Genomic DNA, 20,981 nt, shown 5'->3' with positions numbered 1-20,981 from the left:
ACTATGGTGTATAGATTCCTTCCTACAATTCATTTGTCTAAATGTTTATAGAAAGAGTTGCTACCCCAATGAGTTTTATTATGTTCCTCCTGAACTAGCTTCCAGAGTTGATTATAGGGAATTACAATTCGCCCATCAGGTATCTGAACGCAGCCCTCTTTGTTTTCCTGTCCTTTCAGATCTTCAGTTAGCTTTCTATCCTCTTTTGAATATATAGGTTGAGATTTCTCAATTGTTAGTTTGCCATCAGGGATTAAGGACATGATTTTAGATTATTCAGCTGCTCGTTTGGTTTCAAAATCGGCCAAGTTATTTCCAGTTTCCTGAGTAGAGTCAGCTTGTTGATGCCCTTTACAATACATAATGGCTACTTCCTCAGGTAGCTTCCAGTAGCTGTAGAATTTCTGTAGCATGTTTAATCTATTTCCTTTGTGTGTTCAAAAGTTCTCATTCTTTCCAGATGACACCATGTGTATGGACCACACCAAATGCATATTTAGAATCAGTCCAAATATTTATTATTTTATCTCTAGCCAATTCCAGGACTCTCGTTAAGGCTATTGTTTCTGCCTTTTGGGCAGAGGTGTTTGCAGGTAAAGGTTTAGCTTCTGCTACCTGTGAAGTGGTGGTAACGGCATATCCTGCCTTCCATTCACCATTTTTCATGAAACTACTACCATCAGTAAACCAAGAGTCAACATGTTCCAGAGGTTTTTCTTTCAGATCTGGTGGGCTTGAATATACAGTCTCTATAGTGGCCAAGCAGTCATGTGTTGGTGGTTCTGCCGTTTCTTCCTGCAAAACGGATACACAACATTAGTGACCACAATTTCTATGTCATCGTGTTCCACAAGAGTAGTCTGGTATTTTAAAAAAAGTGAAGGATATAACTGGTGGGCTCCATTCTGTTCCAGGACTGCTGATACAACATGGGACACTGATACAGTGATTTTTTGTCCCAGTGTGAGTTTGTGAGCCTCTTCAGTATTCATGACAACTGCCGCCACAGCCGTTAGGCATCCCAGCCATCCTTTGCTCGCTTCATGCAGCTGATTTGAAAAATATGCCACTGCCCTTTTATAGGGTCCTAATTTCTGAGCAAGGACCCCCAAAGCTATTCCCTGTTCTTCACAGGAATATAGCCAAAAGGGTTTAGTCACATCCAGAAGTCACAGAGCTGAAGCTCTCATTAGCTCTGTTTTTAAATTTCTAAAAGCCTCCTCTGCTGAATCAGTCCATTCTAAAGAGGGAGGATTTCCTTTTCATAGTTCATGCAGTGGTCTTACCAGAACACCATAATCATGGATCCAAAGTCTGCACCATCTGGGTATTCCCAGGGATGTCCAGAGTTCCTTGACAGTTGACGGTCGTGGAGTTTGACAAATGGCTTCTTTTCTAGCAATTCCAAGTTCTCTCTGTCCTCCTCTTCTTTCATATCCTAGGTAGGAAACTCGGGTTTGTATTAGTTGATCCTGTTGTTTGGATACCCGAAAACCATTCAGTCCCAGAAAATTTAATAATCCCACTGTCCACTAGACACATTCTTTTGTTTTGTAACAATTAATAGGTCATCCACACACTGTAAGAGTCCCTGTCTGAGTGGGTGGCTTCCATCATTCTAATTCCCGTGCTAACTGATTTCCAAAAATCATTGGACTGTTTTTAAACCCTTGGGGTAATACTGTCCAAGTTAATTGAGTTTTCCTTCCTGTGTCAGAATTTTCCCATTCAAAAGCAAATAAATTCTGGCTTTCTTTGGCCAATGGTAAGCAAGAGAAAACATCCTCTAAATCCAGGACAGCAAACCATTTCTGATTTAGTTTTAGTTTGGTCAATAAAGTATATGAATTAGCCACCACAGAGTGGGTGTCCTCTACTATTTTATTTATTGCCCTTAAGTCTTGAAGTAGCCTATAGCTTTTACCATCTGCTTTCTTTACTGGTAAAATGAGGGTGTTATATTCCAATGCACATTCCACTAATCATATTTTAGAAGCCTATCAGTTGTTTCTTTAATTCCCCTTCTATCTTGTATCCTTAAAGGCATCAATTTAAAACATACAGCATATCTAAAGTTACAGAATTGTTTCAAATACTTATGCATAGGGTGGCTTCCTGGTTCATAACATTAGAATTCTAGGTAAAGGACATGTTGTTTGCAAATCAATACACTTATAGTAACAGACAATGAAAAATAACACTTCTTCAGGAGAATAAAGTATGAACATAAAAACAAGATTAAAAAGTGTATGATGGCAGTCAATTTTGGCACTCAAAATCATAGAATCATAGAATAGTTAGGGTTGGAAAGGACCTTAAGATCATCTAGTTCCAACCCCCCTGCCATGGACAGGGACACCTCACACTAAACCATCTCACCCAAGGCTTCATCCAACCTGGTCTTGAACACTGCCAGGGATGGGGCATTCACAACCTCCCTGAGCAGCCCATTCTAGTGCCTCACCACCCTAACAGGAAAGAATTTCCTCCTTATATCCAATCTAAACTTCCCCTGTTTAAGTTTAAAATTGTTACCCCTTGTCCTGTCATTACAGTCCCTAATGAAGAGTCCCTCCCCAGCATCCCTATAAGCCCCCTCAGGTACTGGAAGGCTGCTATGAGGTCTCCACGCAGCCTTCTCTTCTCCAGGCTGAACAGCCCCAACTTTCTCAGCCTTTCTTCATACGGGAGGTGCTCCAGTCCCCTGATCATCCCTGTGGCCCTTCTCTGGACTTGTTCCAACAGTTCCATGTCCTTTTTATGTTGAGGACACCAGAACTGCATGCAATAATCCAGGTGAGGTCTCACGAGAGCAGAGTAGAGGGACAGGATCACCTCCTTCAACCTGCTGGTCACGCTCCTTTTGATGCAGCCCAGGACACAGTTGGCTTTCTGGGCTGCGAGCACACACTGCCGGCTCATGTTCATTTTCTCATCGACCAACACCCCCAAGTCCTTCTCCACAGGGCTGCTCTGAATCTCTTCTCTGCCCAACCTGTAGCTGTGCCTGGGATTGCTCCGACCCAGGTGTAGGACCTTGCACTTGGCATGGTTAAACTTCATGAGGTTGGCATCAGCCCACCTCACAAGTGTGTCAAGGTCCCTCTGGATGGCATTCTTTCCCTCCAGCGCATCAACTGAACCACACAACTTGGTGTCATCGGCAGACTTGCTGAGGGCGCACTCAATCCCACTGTCCATCAGTTGATAAAAAAATAGGTTTTTATCAGTTGATAAAAAAATAGTTTTAATTTCTAATCAGCCAAACAACCCCCCCTCTTCTGAAAAGTGCTGCTTCTGTTCTAACTAGCACAGATCATAATAGAAAGTGTCTTTAATTTCCATCAGTCAAGCATCGTGGGTGTACTGTGAGTCTTCGTGTTGTGATCCAGTAACTTTAGTTTGAAAATACTTTATATTTGAAAGTTTTATTTCTGACTTTGTTTATCCTTATTTCTGTTGGGATGTTAACAGTTTTGAAGGCCTTTGAAGGCCTCAGACAGATCCATGTGTAAGCTAATTTTTGGCTCAAAAGAACTTTAAATATCCTTATTTCTTGCCCAAATAAGAGCTTTATACAAAAAAAAAGAAAAAACAAACTCCACAACCACAACAACAGAAAAAAACAAAAAACAAACCCCCACCCAAATAAAAACCCAACAAACCAACCAAAAAGAAAAAAAAAAGAAACCAAACAAATGGCTAAAATGCTAAGTAAATTTTGCTTTCTGTGCTTAGGGTTATTGTAAATGGTAAGTTTAAATTTTCTTATACTATAAACTAATCTTTTGACTGTAAAACATCCAGATCTCATTTTCAGCATATTTCAGAATACCAAGTTACTCCAGTCTGCTAGAGTAGAAATGAAAAATCTAGGCTGTTCTTTTTCTTCTCCTCCTCCTGTCCCAATAATATAGAGACATTTGCAGGCAAAAAAATGCTCAGTGAAGAGAACTCAAACTGTTGCTTAAATTCTTACTTAGTTCAGGTCAATTCTGAACGGTTCACATTGCATAACACCTGCTAACATGGTTTGAAGACTTTTTCTTCACCTAATTATTACATTAATAGATTGATATAACAGCTGGTGTCTGAAGGGATTACAATACTGTATTTTGTAGAAAAAGTGAATACTGTGTTTCTGTGGGACTACGGGGTGGAGGATTTACTGTCCCTACATCATTTCTATATATTACTGTGGTGAAAAACAGATTTGTCATCGCTTTCCTTCAGTATCAGAATGTCTGAATGTCTTTGACCAATTTCTTTCATGAGTCTCCTAGATCCTATGACTTCAGGTCTATTCCTTGCCTATATCTGTATATGAAACTTCCTGATAAAATGTAGATTTTGTAATACTGATATTCTAATTTTAAATAAATAGAAATAGTGAACTCTGCACCTGAAAAGCTTTGCTATGTGACTTGATGGGTGCAGTTGGAGGGTGAGATAAGGAAATGAACGTTCGTATCTCTGTATAAGCTTTGCTCTTGTTGTATTGCTGTGGAAATCTGCTTTATTCCTATGATTGAATAGTTGACTGTAATTATTGTCTGTTGCAGATGAGCCGACGCGTTCCTTGAGTGGTCTCATCTTGAAGAATAATGTAAAAGCACATTTTCACAACTTTCCCAATGGGGTAACTGATTTCATTAAAAGTGAATGTCTGAACAACATTGGTGATTCCTCCCCCTTAATTAGAGCTACTGTAGGTAAGTTTGCTCTTATTGCTGTCTTCTGCATACTGAAAATGTTACTGATATGAGTGAGAGCTGCGCTAGTGACATAAAGAGTTATTAAACTTCTGAAACTCTTTGTTTCTGATAATTGTCACAAATTTACCATGTTTAAATGCTGATATTCATCTTCAGTGCGAATGTACAAAAGTTACACTTTCTTTTACTTCCTATTCTCTTAGAAATTATTTAGAAATTCAGTTAATATCTCTCGAAATGTAACTGAACATAATTTTATTTGAATCTATGAAAATCGAGCTTGCTCCCAGTTTCTATACCTAAAACCAGGAACAAGGTAAAGGTCTGACTTCAGGACTCTTTTGGTACTCTGCTTGCATCAGTGAAGCACTTCTGTTGGCTGATTTGCTGTGCACCCCCCCGTATGCACACACACACACATCCCTGCAGGGAATCATCATACGATGCACAACATTCACATAACAAGTTTCAGTTTTTAAATATCTTCTGTCAGAAAACAGTAGATCAGGTGTGATGTACAGTAATCATAGAATGGTTTGGGTTGCTTGTTTTCAAGCACTTATTCTTTGATTTCTCCTAGTACAAAATGTCTGTGGATTAGTACCTCAATTACTGCTTAGCTTTGAGTGATCCTTGCAGGGATTATTCAAACACATATGAACTCTGAAGATGGCTACCAACTGATGAACTGTATGCTTGTGCAACAGTTACCATTTAGCACTTGCTTTCACCCTGAGCTTTTGCAAAGATGGAAGCAAGCTGATTAATCCCAGAAATCACCTCGCTGAGGAGAATGAGCATGGCAATAGTTTATTTTAGACCTGTGACTTGAGCCCAAGTGGTAAGTACATGTTTTTGTATCCTTACTTAGCTTTTCCCCATTTTAATCTTCAAATGAGTAACAGTGTGGAAGTTCTCTGTGCTATACAGTACAGGTTTTTAAACTCCATGTGCTAATGTTGAAATACAGATTCAAGTTCAAAAAAGATAGCTGCATCTGTTAAGGACCCACAGACTTACCACGAAATAAATGCATCTCTTTAGGTAGTGTCTGTAACTGGTCTTAAAACCTTCTAGGGATTCTAGTCTATAGTGTAGTGTAGCTTGTGCTTAAAAGCAAACAGGGAAATAGTTTGAGTGTTTAAGAGTAGTAGCAGGTCTGGAAAGCTTTATTGCAGAAGGAAAGTGAAAGCTAATGATTGCCCTGTGAGGAAGAATTTTGTTAAGTCCAGCTTTTCAGAAAAGGAGTTCAGAGAGCAGCTTGAGGAGCTACAGATGCAAAACACCACCCCAAAAAAAACAGCCTCTCACTGTCCTGTTACTGGCATGAAAGTGCTGAAGCATAGCTGCTTTCTCTTTATGTTCTACTTTTTTAATTATAGATTGATGCTGTAAACTGAGGTTGCATGTAACTGAAAGTGGCATAAAAGATGCTGTCATGACAATTATGTTTTTAGCAATTTCTGATGTCCCTCTGAAGTTTTGATCTCTCATATGTTTGCTGTTCAATTAGCCCAACTGCTGTATTCATTAGATTTTACATTTGTCAAATGAAGTATCCACAGATTTGTAATACTGTTTTGAAGTTCATAAAAACCAAAGGCCACCTTTGTAAAGATTTCAGATTTGTAACCCTGCAGCTTAGTATGTTGGTCAGAAGAATGGGCCTGTTTTAACTGTCAGCTCTAACCCAAACCTGTCAAAAAGCTGCAAGCTATCAAATTGATAATTTTTTTACTTTGATTATTCTTCTGATGTCCATGTTTCTGTGCCTGAAGTTTCGCAGAGAAAGCCACAAAGGCTAATCTCTGGTGTCATTGGTTCTCTGCTGGCCAAATAAAGCTGCAGGTGGGTGGGAAAAATTTCACATTTGAAAGATGATGAAGGCCATTAGGAGCCCATGAAGATTCCTTTTAACATGAACATAAGCACTTAAAACTTAATTTTGTGTGGCTGTTTCCTCATTGTTTTTAAAACCTTTTGCAAAGCTTCAAATGCCAAAGCTGTTGCCTCTCTAAGTTCCTGATACTGTTTTTTTTTTTGTCCTCACTAAAGTGCCTCTATGATTACAATAACACTAGTGCAGTGTTAAATGGCTTCTCCACAGACCTGTAAAGAAAGTTCACAATGACACATTGCCAGCTTTACTAGCACAAGGCTTCAATGGTCACCCAGCCTCTGGCCGTTGACAGCAACCCCCACTGAACACAATGCAGTCAGCCCCACGTGGAACTCGCCTATAGTTTTATTGTTGTGCTTTATGCACCTGTGGATAGAGGGCACACCTATCTAAGAATCCTGACTGATAAATAGATTTGAGATCTCTTGAGTTCGGACAAAGCACGAACAAAGCACGGTAACGGTAACCTAAGCTCGTATCGTTTTATTAGTTACACTCTGAGGGTAATTATCTAATGTATGGAGAAGAAGAGGGAAGAAGAGAGAAAGAGGGGAAGAGAAAAAGCGATTAAAAATAGTCACAACCTGGATCCCGCAGCATCCCGTGGATCTGTTGACAGTCCTCAGCAGTCGGCGGTGGGTGCACACACGGTTTCTTCAGTGACACTTTTATAGTTGCAGCTTCGCTGATTCATTCCTCATGAGCCATCTTATGCCAGTCACTTTCTCGGTGATGTCAGTGTTGCTGGGCGTGGCCGGGACCTTCACATCCCTGACCCTGCTGCTGCTTGCCGGGTACCTGCAGTGGGTGCTGGCCACGGCCAATCAGTGTCTGTGGCACGGGAACAGGAGCAGGAGGAGAATGAGGCAGGGGGAAAGGGGGCATTCGTGGCTGACATTGAGGTGTGCTTAGCCCCTAATACACGGTCTGTGCGACCACGGTCGTCCTTTTTTGGTTGGCCGTTTTGAACAGAAGGTGAAACTTAAGATTATCTGAGACATCACAAAAGATGGCAGAGCCAAGTCCCACACGTATATGATCTGGACTGCATATATCTCTTCTGCAAAGGGCAGTGGCCTCAAGTTGCTTCTTGCCTATTCATCTGGAAGTATTTTCTCCCAGGTTATCATGTTGCTGTCATATTGCCTTTTGGAAGAACATTTAAAGTAGTTTTCAGATAGTCTTCCCTTCAGCTGTGAAAGCTCACATATTATTACAAGTATATCCAGACCATTTGTCATCCTCTGAAACCACCTCTAGGACTTTGAAAAAATCTTCAGCTCTTTCCCAAAACTACCTGCTCCTTTGAGTCTTACAGCTTGTGTCACATGTCAGTACAAAAGAGTTCCAGGAATTCATTTTTCAAACAAATCTGCCAGATTTCAGTTGGGGAGATATTTTTGCAATTTAAGTAGTTTGACTACGGGGCAAGAAAATGCATTTATTTTGTTCTTGTGAAGTTCAGTTTAATTAAAAAATTGAAATTACTTTTTAAGAAGTTTATCATTAAGATTCAGCAACAGTAAAATAAATGTTTTGTATTAATGCATTGTAGGACCATAATATTCAGGAGAAATGCAGTCTTTATGACTCTATAGGTCTCCTTAGGCTTTTGGAAATCTTTTCAGTTGCAGTTATGAAAAGTACTGGATACTACTTCTGGAGCTGTAAAATTGTGTTTTACCTCTGTCTTCATTTTTGCCTTTTGTCTGTGTGGGTTCTCCAGCCTATTGCATCAAAGGAAACATGATGCAAAGTATCTTTTCGTTACTATGTGTCTTAGCCAGAATGCCCTTTGCTCTGTAATGTTGTCCAGTATTCTTGTGTACTTAACAAGATTTTTAACATTTTATTGCAAGGAAAAAATGTGTGTTGTGATTTGATCAATGAAAAAGTTTGGGAATTTTTTTTCCGTCACTTGGGAGATTACTAGTTGTAGTGCTATCAAGTTTTTTGTATTCATATCGTCTGCTAGAAGTAACTGTCAGTAGCATAACGGGTTATTCTACCTGTTTCATTTTGTCTTGAGGCAAAATGGACTCATACAAAGTCAGTCCTAGTTTATAAGTAGCTTTCCCTGTTCCTATGACCTAATTAGTTTTTCCTGGGATTTCTGTATGTGCTAGAAACTATTTGTGACTCTTTGGGCTGACCTGTTTGCTGGATCTCAACCAGCCAGTCGTTACAGCTGATCACTGGATGACCTGCCATAGTGTGTAAGCTGTTAGTAGGTATCTCGGTCTTAGAATATCTCTTTAATGTTTTGTGTAAACACAGTAAAGCTGTGATCACATAACTTACTGCTGTGTGGTTAATTTATTGAATGGCATATTTGCACATTCATGCTTTTGTATCATAATAAGCGGTGACTTGAGGTGGATACTCTGTATTTACTGAAGGTCAAGGTTTTTATAGCGTTTGTTAAATTCAGTGCCAAAGCTGCCCTGCAGTGTTTGAGTATGATTATCTTCTTAACTGGGGTGACTCTACTTGATTTTACACATCTGAGCCCTTCATGGTAGCAGGAAGGAGCAACCCACCTTTGCGTTTCAAAGCCCTTCAAAAACTAATTAAATGTAATTAAGTGTAATTCTTTTTATGCTTGCCATTTCTTCACAAAACAAGAAAGTTCTCAACTCTTTAGATCTTTGAAAGGAGAAAAATGAGAAAAACTGGTATGAAACACATGGAGGTACGTGAAATCTCATTTCCCTCATCCATCTGATTCCTCTAGGCATTCTGATAACAACCATTGCCTCAAAAGGAGAACTACAGAATTGGCCTGAACTCTTACCAAAGCTTTGTGGTCTGTTGGATTCTGAAGATTACAATACCTGTGAGGTAAGGAGATTTATCAAAAACAGATTATAATCTGAATTTGATTATTTTCTCTTTGTGTTTACATGCCCATATGTTCTCCTCAGAGAACAGTGGCTCGAATTTGATACTTTGGCCTGAATTCCATGTTTTTACTGTTCATTCAAACAAATTAGTTTACTTTGCATAAAGGAGAATAAGACTGCAGATGGGTAGTAATGGCATCTCAGCTGAGAAGTGTCCTGAAGTTACCACTTTGTGATGTCTAATCTCTTAGGCATCATCCCTCTCATAAAGCTAACCCTGAATTCTCTTACATGAAAGTAGTGTTCATTTGTTTTGTAACTTAATCTGGAAAAGCTATATCGGGGTGAAATAAACTATTGTTCAGTGTGTATGAAGGAAATTTAAAAATACCAATTTAACTGTTTTAAACTATGATGAGAAAAAAGGCCTTGTCTGATCTACAAGTATCTGCGATAACATGACTTTAATTGCTTGATACTGTCTCCATGAGAGTGTGTGAAGCATTTGGTATAAAATAATGCTCAGGGGTAGGATAATGGTCCAGGATGCAATGCTGTTATGTGGAGGTTTAGTGCTGTTTTCTCAAGAAAAAGAAAAACAACAACCAACCACTTGAAAGTGGATCTTAAATTGACCATCATATCCAAAGCTCTGCCCCATAACAAACCGTAAATTGCATACAATTATTTATATATTAAAGGGGTACTTTGGCATCTGAACATTTATTTCTCAAATAAGAACCAGCTTTTAAGCATTTTTAAAAATACGATTGAATAGATGATGACTGAATGCTAAAATTAAAATTGACACTTATCCGTTAGTGATTCACTCAGCTTGAGAGTTTACAGATGTTGGTATAAAGTGCTTAAATAAAAACCCTTTAAGGATATTAAAGGACAGGCTGAGAAAGTTGGGGCTGTTCAGCCTGCAGAAGAGAAAGCTGCGTGGAGACCTCATAGCAGCTTTCCAGTATCTGAAGGGGGCCTACAAGGATGCTGGAGAGGGACTCTTCATCAGGGACTGTAGCAACAGGACAAGGGGTAATAGTTTTAAACATAAACAGGGAAAGCTCAGGTTAGATATAAGGAAGCAGTTTGTTACTGTGAGGGTGGTGAGGCACTGGCACAGGTTGCCCAAAGAAGTTGCGAATGCTCCATCCCTGGCGGTGTTCAAGGCGAGGCTGGACAGAGCCTTGGGCGACATGGTCAGTGTGAGGCATCCCTGCCCATGGAACTGTATGATCTTAAGGTCCTTTCAACCCTAACCACTCTATGATTCTGTGATGTTCCAATTCTGTATTTAGTTAGGTGCATTTATTGTGTTAAATAGCTATGTTTATTGTGTTATGCTGAAATTACCTGTTGTGTGCAAAGCCTGAAATCTGGCTTTGATCAGATGTGAAAAAGTTTTTAGTTTGGTTTGTTTGATGTTTTGTATTGTTTTTTTTGTTTTGTTTTGGTTGGTTGTTTTTTTTTAATAGGGTGCTTTTGGCGCTCTTCAGAAGATATGTGAAGATTCTGCTGAAATCTTAGATAGTGATGTATTGGACCGACCACTCAATATCATGATACCTAAGTTCTTGCAGTTCTTCAAGCACAGCAGTCCAAAAATAAGGTAGGTTTAGGTGTTGTACTACAGTTACCTTTTTATTTATGTAACTTTTATTTACATGAGCAGCAAGGTTGCTATTTGTAGATCTGTTTAAAACATGAATAGTTTTTCTTAAATGATGCTGCAGAGATCCAGAGATTCCATGCACTAGTAATTTCAGTGTTTATCTGCTTAGTTAATGAACAGTCTCACCTCTTTATACATTTTTTCCAAATGTACAATTAGCCTATGACTCTGAAAATCAAACTGTTTCTTTTAAGTTTTTGCATATGTACTGATTTTCTTCCTAGCAGATAGTGCAATACTGTGTTTTGGCTTTAGTCTGAGGGCGGTGCTGATAACACACTGACGTTTTAGTTGTCGCTAAGTAATGCTCTAGTTCAAGAACTTTTCAGTTCTGCCCGTGAGGGAGAGCGGAAACAGGACACCTGACCTGAACTAGCCAAAAGGGTGTTCCATGCCATTGAATATTATGTTCAGTGTATAAACTGGGGAGGGGGGGAGTTAGCTGGAAGGAGCTGAACACTGCTCTGGGACGGGCTGGGCATTAGTCAGTGGGTGGTGAGCAGTTGTACTGTGCATCACTAGGGTTTTTTTTGAGAATGGTTATTCTGTTCTCTCTCTTTATTGCCTATTATTTACATTTTACTTTATTTCAGTTATTAAACTCTTCTCAACCTATTTTTTTTTACCTTTTTCCAATTCTCCTTCCTGTGCTGCTGCTAGGGACAGTGAGCAAGCAGCTGCGTAGTTCATAGAATCATAGAATAGTTAGGGCGGGAAAGGACCTTAAGGTCATCAAGTTCCAACCCCCCTGCCATGGGCAGGAACACCTGGGCTTAAGCTATGATAGCATATTATTAGGAAAAATGTAGTGCTGTGGTTAGAACTTAGCCTTCTGTTCAGAATGAACAATTTTGTATTCATTTAGTAATGACTTCAGCAATAGGAGAGTCAAAATTCTTTTGCTGATTGTAGTTTCTGGGATATTGCAGGAAAAAAACTCTGGTTTAACTGCACCAAAGTTTGGAAAGCTCTTTATCTTTCAGCTGAATCAAATTAAAAAGGTTCATCATCTTTTCACTGTAAACCTGTATTAATCTCTCCAAAGTAAAAGAAGTATTGGATAGAGTGAAAATTCCAGAGTTAAATGTTTTTTGCTAATATTCATTAGAAAGAACGGTAGGTCTTACCCTAAAATGAGGCAACAGTGTACCCCTGCCACAAAGAAGGCTGATGGTTTCCTGTGCTGGAGTGTTACCAGCTGGTTAAAGGAGGTGATCCTTCCCCTCATCTTCCAGGTGAGGCCAGTATTGTTTCCATTTCTGTGCTGTCCAGTGCAAAAGAGACATGGACATACTGGACAGAGTCTAGGAAAGGGCCATGTAGACGATGGAGGGGCTGGTGCATCTCTCCTGTGAGGAGAGACTGAGAGACCTGGGGCTGGGAGAGCTTATCAATGTATGTAAAAATCTGGAGAGAGGGCACAAAAAAAAAAAGGCATGGCCAGGCTCTTTTCAGTGATGCCCACTTAAAGGACCAGAGGCAATGGGCACAAACAGAAACACAGGAGGTTCCCTCTGAACATCAGGAAACATTTTTTTTGCCTGTGAGGGTGACTGAGCAATGGAATGGGTTGCCCAGAGGGGTGGTGAAGTCTCCATCCTTGAAGATACTCAAAAGCCATCTGGACATGGGCAGCTGGCTGTAGTTGGCCTTGCTTGAGCAGAGGAATTGAACCAGATGACCCCCAGAGGTGCCTTCCGACCTCAACCATTCTATGATTCTGTGAAATGAATTTTTAACTCGTTTGAAAATTACATTGAAAGATGCTGCAACTTGAAGGTGGCAGTTCTTTATCACCAATAGTAGTAGCTGGTAAAGACAAAGAGGAGGGAGTATAACTTGTAATATATCATAAGATTCAAACAAGATTTAGAAACTCACCTGAAATAGTTGCCCACTAAGAAAAGTATGTAACAAAGCAGTATCTTGCTCTTGTGGAAATACAAATTTAGTACTTTGCTGGAGCTAGGAGAGATGGATTAAAACGTACTTTTTTCTTTATCACACTATACAGTTTTTCACTTTTTTCCTGTGCTGTGATGTTTGTATCTTTGAAACTATTAAACCGGTTTCAGGTTTAAAGCAAGCTACTTGCTGACCTGCAGCCTTTTTTCAGTATAGTGCTGAAGTATGAAAACTGTTACTAGTGTCAGTAAAATACTTGAGATCTGTCAGGGCAACTTCTGAACAATGTTTTATGAAAAATGTCTGAACAGAGTAGAAATTTGAAGTTACATTAGTAAAAATACTTTAACGAAACTTCAAAGGCTTTTACAGGTAAAGCCTTGTGCTTTTACTTACGGAATTTGACTTCTCTGTGTCTGAGAATAAGAAAGGCCTGGAAGTAACGGCTTTGCATGAAATGGAGCAGAACCAGTGTTTAAATTTTTCATATGCTTCTACCACAAGTGTTTTATTGTATCCTACTACAAGTATGTCTGTGTTCTAAGCTACAGATACATTGTTGACACTTACTGGTCCCACTAAATATTAAAAATATTGCAAAAGCAATTGGATACTTGACAACAAAGAAGGGCTTTTAAAAATTTGACCAAGTTGGTTTGTATGGAATTGTTAGTATCTGAGAAGATCAATAATCATAAAATATTCAAAAAGAGCATCCTTGCATGCTGCTTGAAATAAGTATGCCAAACGTCCTGCTTTAGTTTTTATTTACTGAAGACTTTATTTTAAAATATTCATTAGATATGTCAGAGTATAAGTATTATTAACTAAACTAGAGTTGGTTTAATTAAACTACTAAACTTATAACTGGCTTAGTAATTTTGCTTAGTAATACTATGCGCAGATTTGCTCCCTCTTGATGATGACTGGACATTGTAATTTGCTTCCTAATGTTTCTGATATCTATGTACAGTTTAGAAAATGTTTTTAACTCATTTAAAATATGTATTTTAACTGTTCCATTTGTAGATCTCATGCTGTTGCATGCGTCAATCAATTTATCATCAGCAGAACTCAAGCTCTTATGTTGCACATAGATTCTTTTATTGAGGTGGGTGTGCGTTCTTGGTTTGGGGTCTGAGTGTTTTGAATTATGTTTTACAACCACCTCTATCCCCAAACTCCCCATTTCTGGTTGCCTATTCTTAGTTTCAGTCCTCATGGATTGAAGCTCATTCTGTGTGGTTGTGCTCAGAATTGATTAGTCTAAGCACGCGCCAAGCCCAACAAATAGTATTTTGAAAGATGCTTCCTCTCCATGACTAGAGTAAACTTTTGCTGCAGAAAGGTGTAAAAGTAATGGCACTTAGCTGCCGTGGAAAGTGCAGTCAGTACAAGGATTATCATGTCACTGAGTCCTGTGTTCCTCTGAATACTGCTACTGAACATGGATTAGAAGGGTGGTACTTTGGGTTACCTAGAGTATTTGATTTCTCCTCTTATGTACTGATGGAGCTTTCTAGTCTCAAAACTTCATTTATGCTTAAGAGAAAAAAAAAACCAAACCACTGTTCTTTTGCCAGTGTTAATATTATATAGTGTTTTGGTTATGTGTACAATACACATTGAGAGTCTGAAGAGTTCATTTGCTAAACCATATGTCTTTAAGAAGTAAAATGGTATTCCAAGATGTGGGGTCAAAGAGTACAGAAGTACATTTTTGTATACTTCAGTTTGCCAGTAATGGCTATTTAAATACGAGTTGAACTAGATGAACTGAGACTTTTCAACTGGTACTACTTCCCAACAGAATCTTTTTGCACTGGCTGGTGATGAGGAGCCTGAAGTACGCAAAAATGTTTGCCGTGCTCTGGTAATGTTGCTGGAAGTTCGAATGGATCGCCTGCTTCCTCATATGATTAGTATAGTTGAGGTGAGTCTTATTTCCCAGATTGCATGCTGAAAAAAAAATGTCTGGGGTTGCATGAATAGTAACAGATAAAAAGCATTCATCAGAACTATTATGTTACGCTTGCAGTTGTCTACTCTTCAATTTTCCTTCAAGACTGGGATTGCAAAACTTTCTTTTTAGCTAATTGCCAACTCAACACAGTATTTGACAGGCAATGCATACAACAGTCGTATATTCTTCCTTTATTGATCCCGAAATGGCTAGGATCAGTTATACTATAGAGCAGCCAGACACTGCTGAACCCTAATTTACAAGATCATGTTAAAAGTCCAGTACATGTGCTGATACTGTGGTATTTTACACATTGAAGCTGTCACTTTTTGCAGATGTGTTGATCATTACAGGATAAGGCTTATTATTTTATATAGCTGAGATACTCTTTGAGCATTCAGTTGTAGAGGTTAATGCAGTTTGATAGTTCCTTTACCATTCTAGACTAGTGCAGACTTGTCTACCAGTGGACCAGTCAGCTCTGTTTTTTTGTCTGCTCAGCTGTTCAAGATGTGAGTAATTTCCAAATTTCTGTGAAATACTGGCAGTTTCTAGGTAGTGTTTAACATATGCTACTTGCCAGACCAGAAGTACTTCTAAGATCATAATGTTTCTCATGTAGATTTCATGTGGACAAGTGGGTCATAACCCAGTGTCGAATTCCATAAAGAATATGACCAGACAACACAAAGAAGGTGCTAATGTTTTTCTGCTCCTATACACAGGCATTAGAGATGCGTAAAACTGAGGTGACCCTTCACAGCCTTGGCCTGCTGTCTAGTCTTCCTGTATGGTGTTTGTAATTTATTGTGCTAAAGCAACTATTTGCATAACCTAAAGTAGTAGAAATTTTTCATTAAAAGTACTTACTAAAATTTGGCATCACAATATTAAAAATAAAAAAAAAAATTAAATATCCTCCCTATAGTGGGCTTTGTTACTAGGGCTGCTCTTCTTTGTCCTTGGTTTTCAGGCTGTGTATACAGCTATCTTACACCCCTGAGTACAACTAGCCTTTTCAGTCTACCGCTATCTTAACTTCAAGGAGTATATAGTCTGATACTTATAATAGATACTTAAAGAGGAAATGACAGTGTGAGGGGCATTGTTAAACAGTCTACATTTTGTCATTCCGTCTTCTTGACGAATAACAAATCTACAACAAAATAGTGGATTTTCAAGCCCTTTGGGGAAAATGCCCACGTGCATTAAGGAAACCTTGCTTGCAGTGAGTAGGACATTCCTCAGCTTTACTGAGATACAGTCTGTTGACAACACAGAACAGAGCAGTATTTCTGTTTCTATGAGTTCATAGTCACAATAGTGACTCTTCAGGAAAAGCTCAAGGTATGGTGCAATTCTGTAGGATGGGGTGCTGTTCTTGGCAAGTTTTGCATCCTTGAAATAAATAGTGATATTAAAGGTTCCTCTGTTTTATTTAGTTTTGAGAATAAATGGTATTTTGAATCAACTGAAGAAGGATTTCTTTTGCTCTAGATCCGTGTGCAAGGAAATGTAGCTCCATGGACTTCCATGAGGTTTTCTAAAATGAACAGGAGAATCAGTTGTATCAGAAATAAGGGCTGGCATGGAATGTTTTGGTAGCTGTGTATAACTGTTGTACCAGCAGTCCACTTAGCTTTTTCTTTATGCAGGTATTTGATTATTTTTGATTGAAGGAGGACTGGATTTTAGTAGCAGGCTTAAAGATTTGATATCGAGTCTGTGAATTGCAGTCATGCTTGAAAATTTGACACTTCCTTCTCCCCCCAACATTGTCATCCGGTCAAGTAATCAAGATTTGGAAGGGAAGTTTCTTTATGGTACTGTAAATAAAAATATTTCCATCTTACTAAGGATGTATTTGTACCTTTTGATTCAAAACTGCAAAGGGGCAGTAAAAAAAAAAATATGCTGTTTATTATACTCGGTCTCTTCAGTTTCTTGGTAATGATGTTCTCACTTAAGCAATGAAGAAATTTAGAATCTGAATCATCTAGTATTAATAAAGAAGTCTCTTAGCTTATTCTCACAGTAGTCGTAAGTACTCTTTCATGTCTGTTTCTTCCTCTCACCCCAGAGAAATAGTCTGGTTTTGTGACCATAATTTGCAATATTGGTAACTTCTGGACACTTGAAACTTCTATCTTATACACGTAATACATTTTTATATTGTGTAGTACATGCTTCAGAGGACCCAGGACCAAGATGAAAATGTGGCTTTGGAGGCTTGTGAGTTTTGGCTGACTTTGGCTGAACAGCCAATTTGTAAAGAGGTATTATGTCGGCATCTTACTAAGTAAGTATTAAGAATTATAACTCCTTTTTATTTTGAAATACTAATCTTGAAACTTCAGTTGACTCGTTCCTGGTTGGTCTTACAAAGACTGAATCTAGCTTGTGGTATGCTTAGAAGAATTTTCTTGTAGCTATTTCCTGTGCCTAATAAAAGTGACTGTAGCACAGAGTTCACCGAAAGGGCTGGAGGATTTCAGACACAGTGACTTCCAGAAGCAGTTCAAGTTGTATCACTGTGGTGCTTTACATGAAGCTTAACAGGCTTCACATGGATGCAAAAATGTGCTAATCTTTACATGCCATTACCTGTCATATCTGGTATGCTGTGAGCATGTTGTCTTGACTACCACTGACGTAGCCATCTCTGGGCAATGCTTCTATGGCAGAGCCGTGTAAAGAATGTTCCCTGTTTTATAAAGAACATAAAACATAATGACATCATTGGATTTAGTAATCAATTCTATATCAGTTGCTACTGCAATTTAAACTTGAAGAAGCGTTTTACTTCTGCAGCCTGATAGTCATGTAAGTTTCAAAAAATGCCTCAAAATGTAGGTCTTTAAATGGGAATGAATATCCATATTTGAGATGTAAGCAATCAGCAAATTTTTGGTTTTCATAAGCAACTAGAAAGTTGATAACTGAGATTAAAAACACCTGTTGTAGCAGTGGAGGAATAGGAGTTGAAAACAGGAGAACTGATGCTATGAGAAATAATTTTAAATTATAGAATGGTTTTACTTATTTCCTACTCTTGTAGCTCAAAAGACAAAAAAAGGGTAGCACAATTGAGTGACTGCCCACATCTCAATACACGTCATGTTTATACTGAGAATAACAGTAGTTTATTAACTACTGGTATTGAACCTGTCTTGGCCCACATGAATATCGACACTGTAAAGCATCATACTAATTTTTTTAAGCTTTTAAATTTCTAGAAGAACAAGTACGTAAGAGTAACATGACACTTCTCTCATAACCTTGCAATATCATGTTTGTGCAAAGCGTCTTACTTGTTGGTGAATCCCGTTTGACTCGGGAGTGATAAAAGTTTATCAGTACTTGATGATAATCTTTTTTTTTTTAAAATGTTCAATTAAAAGTGAAACATGATCTTCTAAAAACCCACACATGTAGTATCTAATATCTTTTTAGCTAATATCTTTTTATCCATTTAGCTCCTATAGGTTTTTTTTATGAAATATGTAGCTCCTGCATACTTCATGAAGTATGCTGCAGAAATGACAATGAATTGTTGATACGTATACTTACTATTCCTTCATTCAAAATTTAGAAGGTAATGTGCCATTGCAATGCATGAATATTACTGCTGGCCTAGTACCTTTGAAAACAATACTTCTCAGCTGCAGAATACAGAGAAATTGAGTCTGTCAGTGGGGCTGGGTCAGTTCATGGTCATTATCAGCTTGATATGGCTTCTAAGACATATTTTTAGTGGAGAATGTGGTTTGATGTGAAGTATATACTCTCTATACATCTCTACAGCCATACATAGCCATAATCAATTTAATAATGAAGTAAATTTTAATGTAGATCAATCAGGATCTCTGCAATGTTGGAGACTTGTCTTACTGAGGTAATGACAGAAAGATAGGAGAGCTTCATGTAGTTAGTATTCCATTTTAAGATGAAAGTAAGGTAGAGTCTTCAACCACAAGTAAATAAAATGATGAGCATTATTTGTGAGAGCCAGCTTGTTTGTCATGCATATTATGGGAGTTTGAATTCTTACTGCAAACTTGTAGACTTAATTTATTAAAGGTGTTTCAGAATAAATTAATCATATGGAAGAATATCTGGTTTTTAATTTATTTAAAACTCAGTTATGCCATCTGGCTCCCTCTGCTTAAAAATTTGTTACTTGCAGTTAACACTTTCAGCTTACAAAGTATCCATGAGCCTTATGGAGCTTGGTTTAGGTACTAGCTTTGGTTATCAGGTTAAGTTGTTGGGGGGTTTATTATTTTGGGGATGAAGGTTACAGCCAAGATTATAGTCCAGGTAACTGAAAACTGGCTTGCTTTTTTATGTATTATTTGACCTATATCAATATTTCTTTGTAGGCTGATACCTGTGCTGGTAAATGGTATGAAATATTCAGAGATTGATATTATTTTGTTGAAGGTGAGCATCAACTTCTTTCACTGTGTAAGAATATCTGGTTAGCTTCCGACCTACAAATCAGAATGATTCAGACCAGAATGGGCAGATCTGCCCTACCATCTATTCAATGGAGAATTAGCTTTCAGGGGCAAGGTGTGCTGTTTCAACACTAAACACAACTGCTGTCATGTTTGTCGCAAAATAATCTGCAAGCTTTCCTCCTTTGCCTTATTCCCTTCCATCCAGTTTAGGCAGAATATTACCCATGAACTACTGCAACAGTGCAGCCTAAAAAACAGTTCATAATTAGTTCTAATGCATATTAGATTGAATACACAGCTTTTTCCACTGCTACTTTTTAGAATATATCTGTGTACCAGCATTTCCTTATTACTGTCTTTCTAGTTTATTCCATCAAGAGTAATTTCTTAAAAAGATAGATACTTTGAGTGTGAGTTTACCTTTCTTGCTTCTGTGTTCCTGTCGTTTCTGCTTAATGTGGCAGCAGAATGGAGGAGCAATGGAACAATTTAGTTAGCTGGGCAGCACAAGTGGGATGTGAATCTTTTATATGCTTACAAAATCTTGAACTGAAACTACATTTTTAGCTTCCTTGGCCAATATAGTTGGAGTAGTTTATCTGATAAAACCTTTTGGTGACAGGGGGATGTTGAAGAAGACGAAGCTATTCCAGATAGTGAACAGGACATTAGACCTCGTTTTCATCGTTCACGGACAGTGGCTCAGCAACATGAAGAAGATGGTATTGAAGATGATGATGATGATGACGATGAACTTGATGATGATGATACTATTTCTGACTGGAATTTAAGTATGTCAAAGTAATATGTAAAATGTTTCAAAACAGAACTATTTATGTAATAAGAGGACCACAGTAAAAAGAGGACTTTGTAGGAATATTGAGAGTATGGAATATGGAGGGGGAGTCTTGACTATGTAACTGGCAAAAGTTAGCCATCTGTAAGCTTATTTCTTATTTTGAATATGGCAGATCGAGCAACAAACATTTATGGGATGCAGTTCAACAGAACTTTTGGACGTAAAATTTTGTTTCTACAAGATAACGAAAACCATGTATCACCTGTTTAATGTCAATTAAAAAAAAACAAAACCCAACCCTTTACACACTGATAGCTGTAGGAGGCTTAATAATGCTTCTGTTTATTTCATTCTTCCCTCTAAAATCAGTTTGTGTGTTTTGTTTTGTGGTTTTTGTGGGGTGCTTTGTTTGTGCCTTTGTTGTTTGTTGTTTTTTTTTTCCATGTGAACATGCTACACCACTGACAGCCATTACTAGTAATTCTATTCTATGTGAGGAGTTTGCTTCTGACCAGACTATAGTACATTAGTTATGAAAAGAGATACAGTTATCTTAGTTATTACAGGAGATAGGTGTGAGGAAACCACAGTTGACCTATGTGCAGGTCATAGGACCTTCAGGCCAATAGACCATTATGATAAGGAAAGAAAACACCACAAACTGATTTTTAAGCTCAGTGATAGAAAATAGTGAAATTCTGACAAATCTGACAAA

At 38.2% G+C, this 20,981-nt stretch overlaps 1 protein-coding gene across 2 annotated transcripts in view; it reads left to right on the top strand.

Annotated features, from left to right (window-relative positions):
• TNPO1 (transportin 1) overlaps positions 1-20,981 on the top strand; it is a 78,300-nt gene that overhangs the window by 33,295 nt on the left and 24,024 nt on the right. For both annotated transcript variants that reach the window (XR_009963550.1, XM_062612470.1), the window contains exons 5-12: positions 4,563-4,712; positions 9,350-9,456; positions 10,940-11,073; positions 14,071-14,152; positions 14,852-14,974; positions 17,185-17,303; positions 19,387-19,447; positions 20,090-20,258. Coding sequence is in view for 1 of the 2 variants with exons in the window: in XM_062612470.1 (XP_062468454.1) it covers positions 4,563-4,712; positions 9,350-9,456; positions 10,940-11,073; positions 14,071-14,152; positions 14,852-14,974; positions 17,185-17,303; positions 19,387-19,447; positions 20,090-20,258 (945 nt within the window). In the remaining variant the exon portion in view is untranslated. The remainder of the gene's footprint in view (positions 1-4,562; positions 4,713-9,349; positions 9,457-10,939; positions 11,074-14,070; positions 14,153-14,851; positions 14,975-17,184; positions 17,304-19,386; positions 19,448-20,089; positions 20,259-20,981) is intronic.

This window comes from Pezoporus occidentalis, unplaced genomic scaffold (genome assembly GCF_034315485.1).
Source record: "Pezoporus occidentalis ecotype Australia unplaced genomic scaffold, CSIRO_AGI_Poc_V1 ctg16, whole genome shotgun sequence".
NCBI classification, from domain to species: domain Eukaryota; kingdom Metazoa; phylum Chordata; class Aves; order Psittaciformes; family Psittacidae; genus Pezoporus; species Pezoporus occidentalis.
The sequence above is the reverse complement of the archived record's forward strand: the minus strand, read 5'-3'. Positions and strand labels throughout refer to the sequence as shown.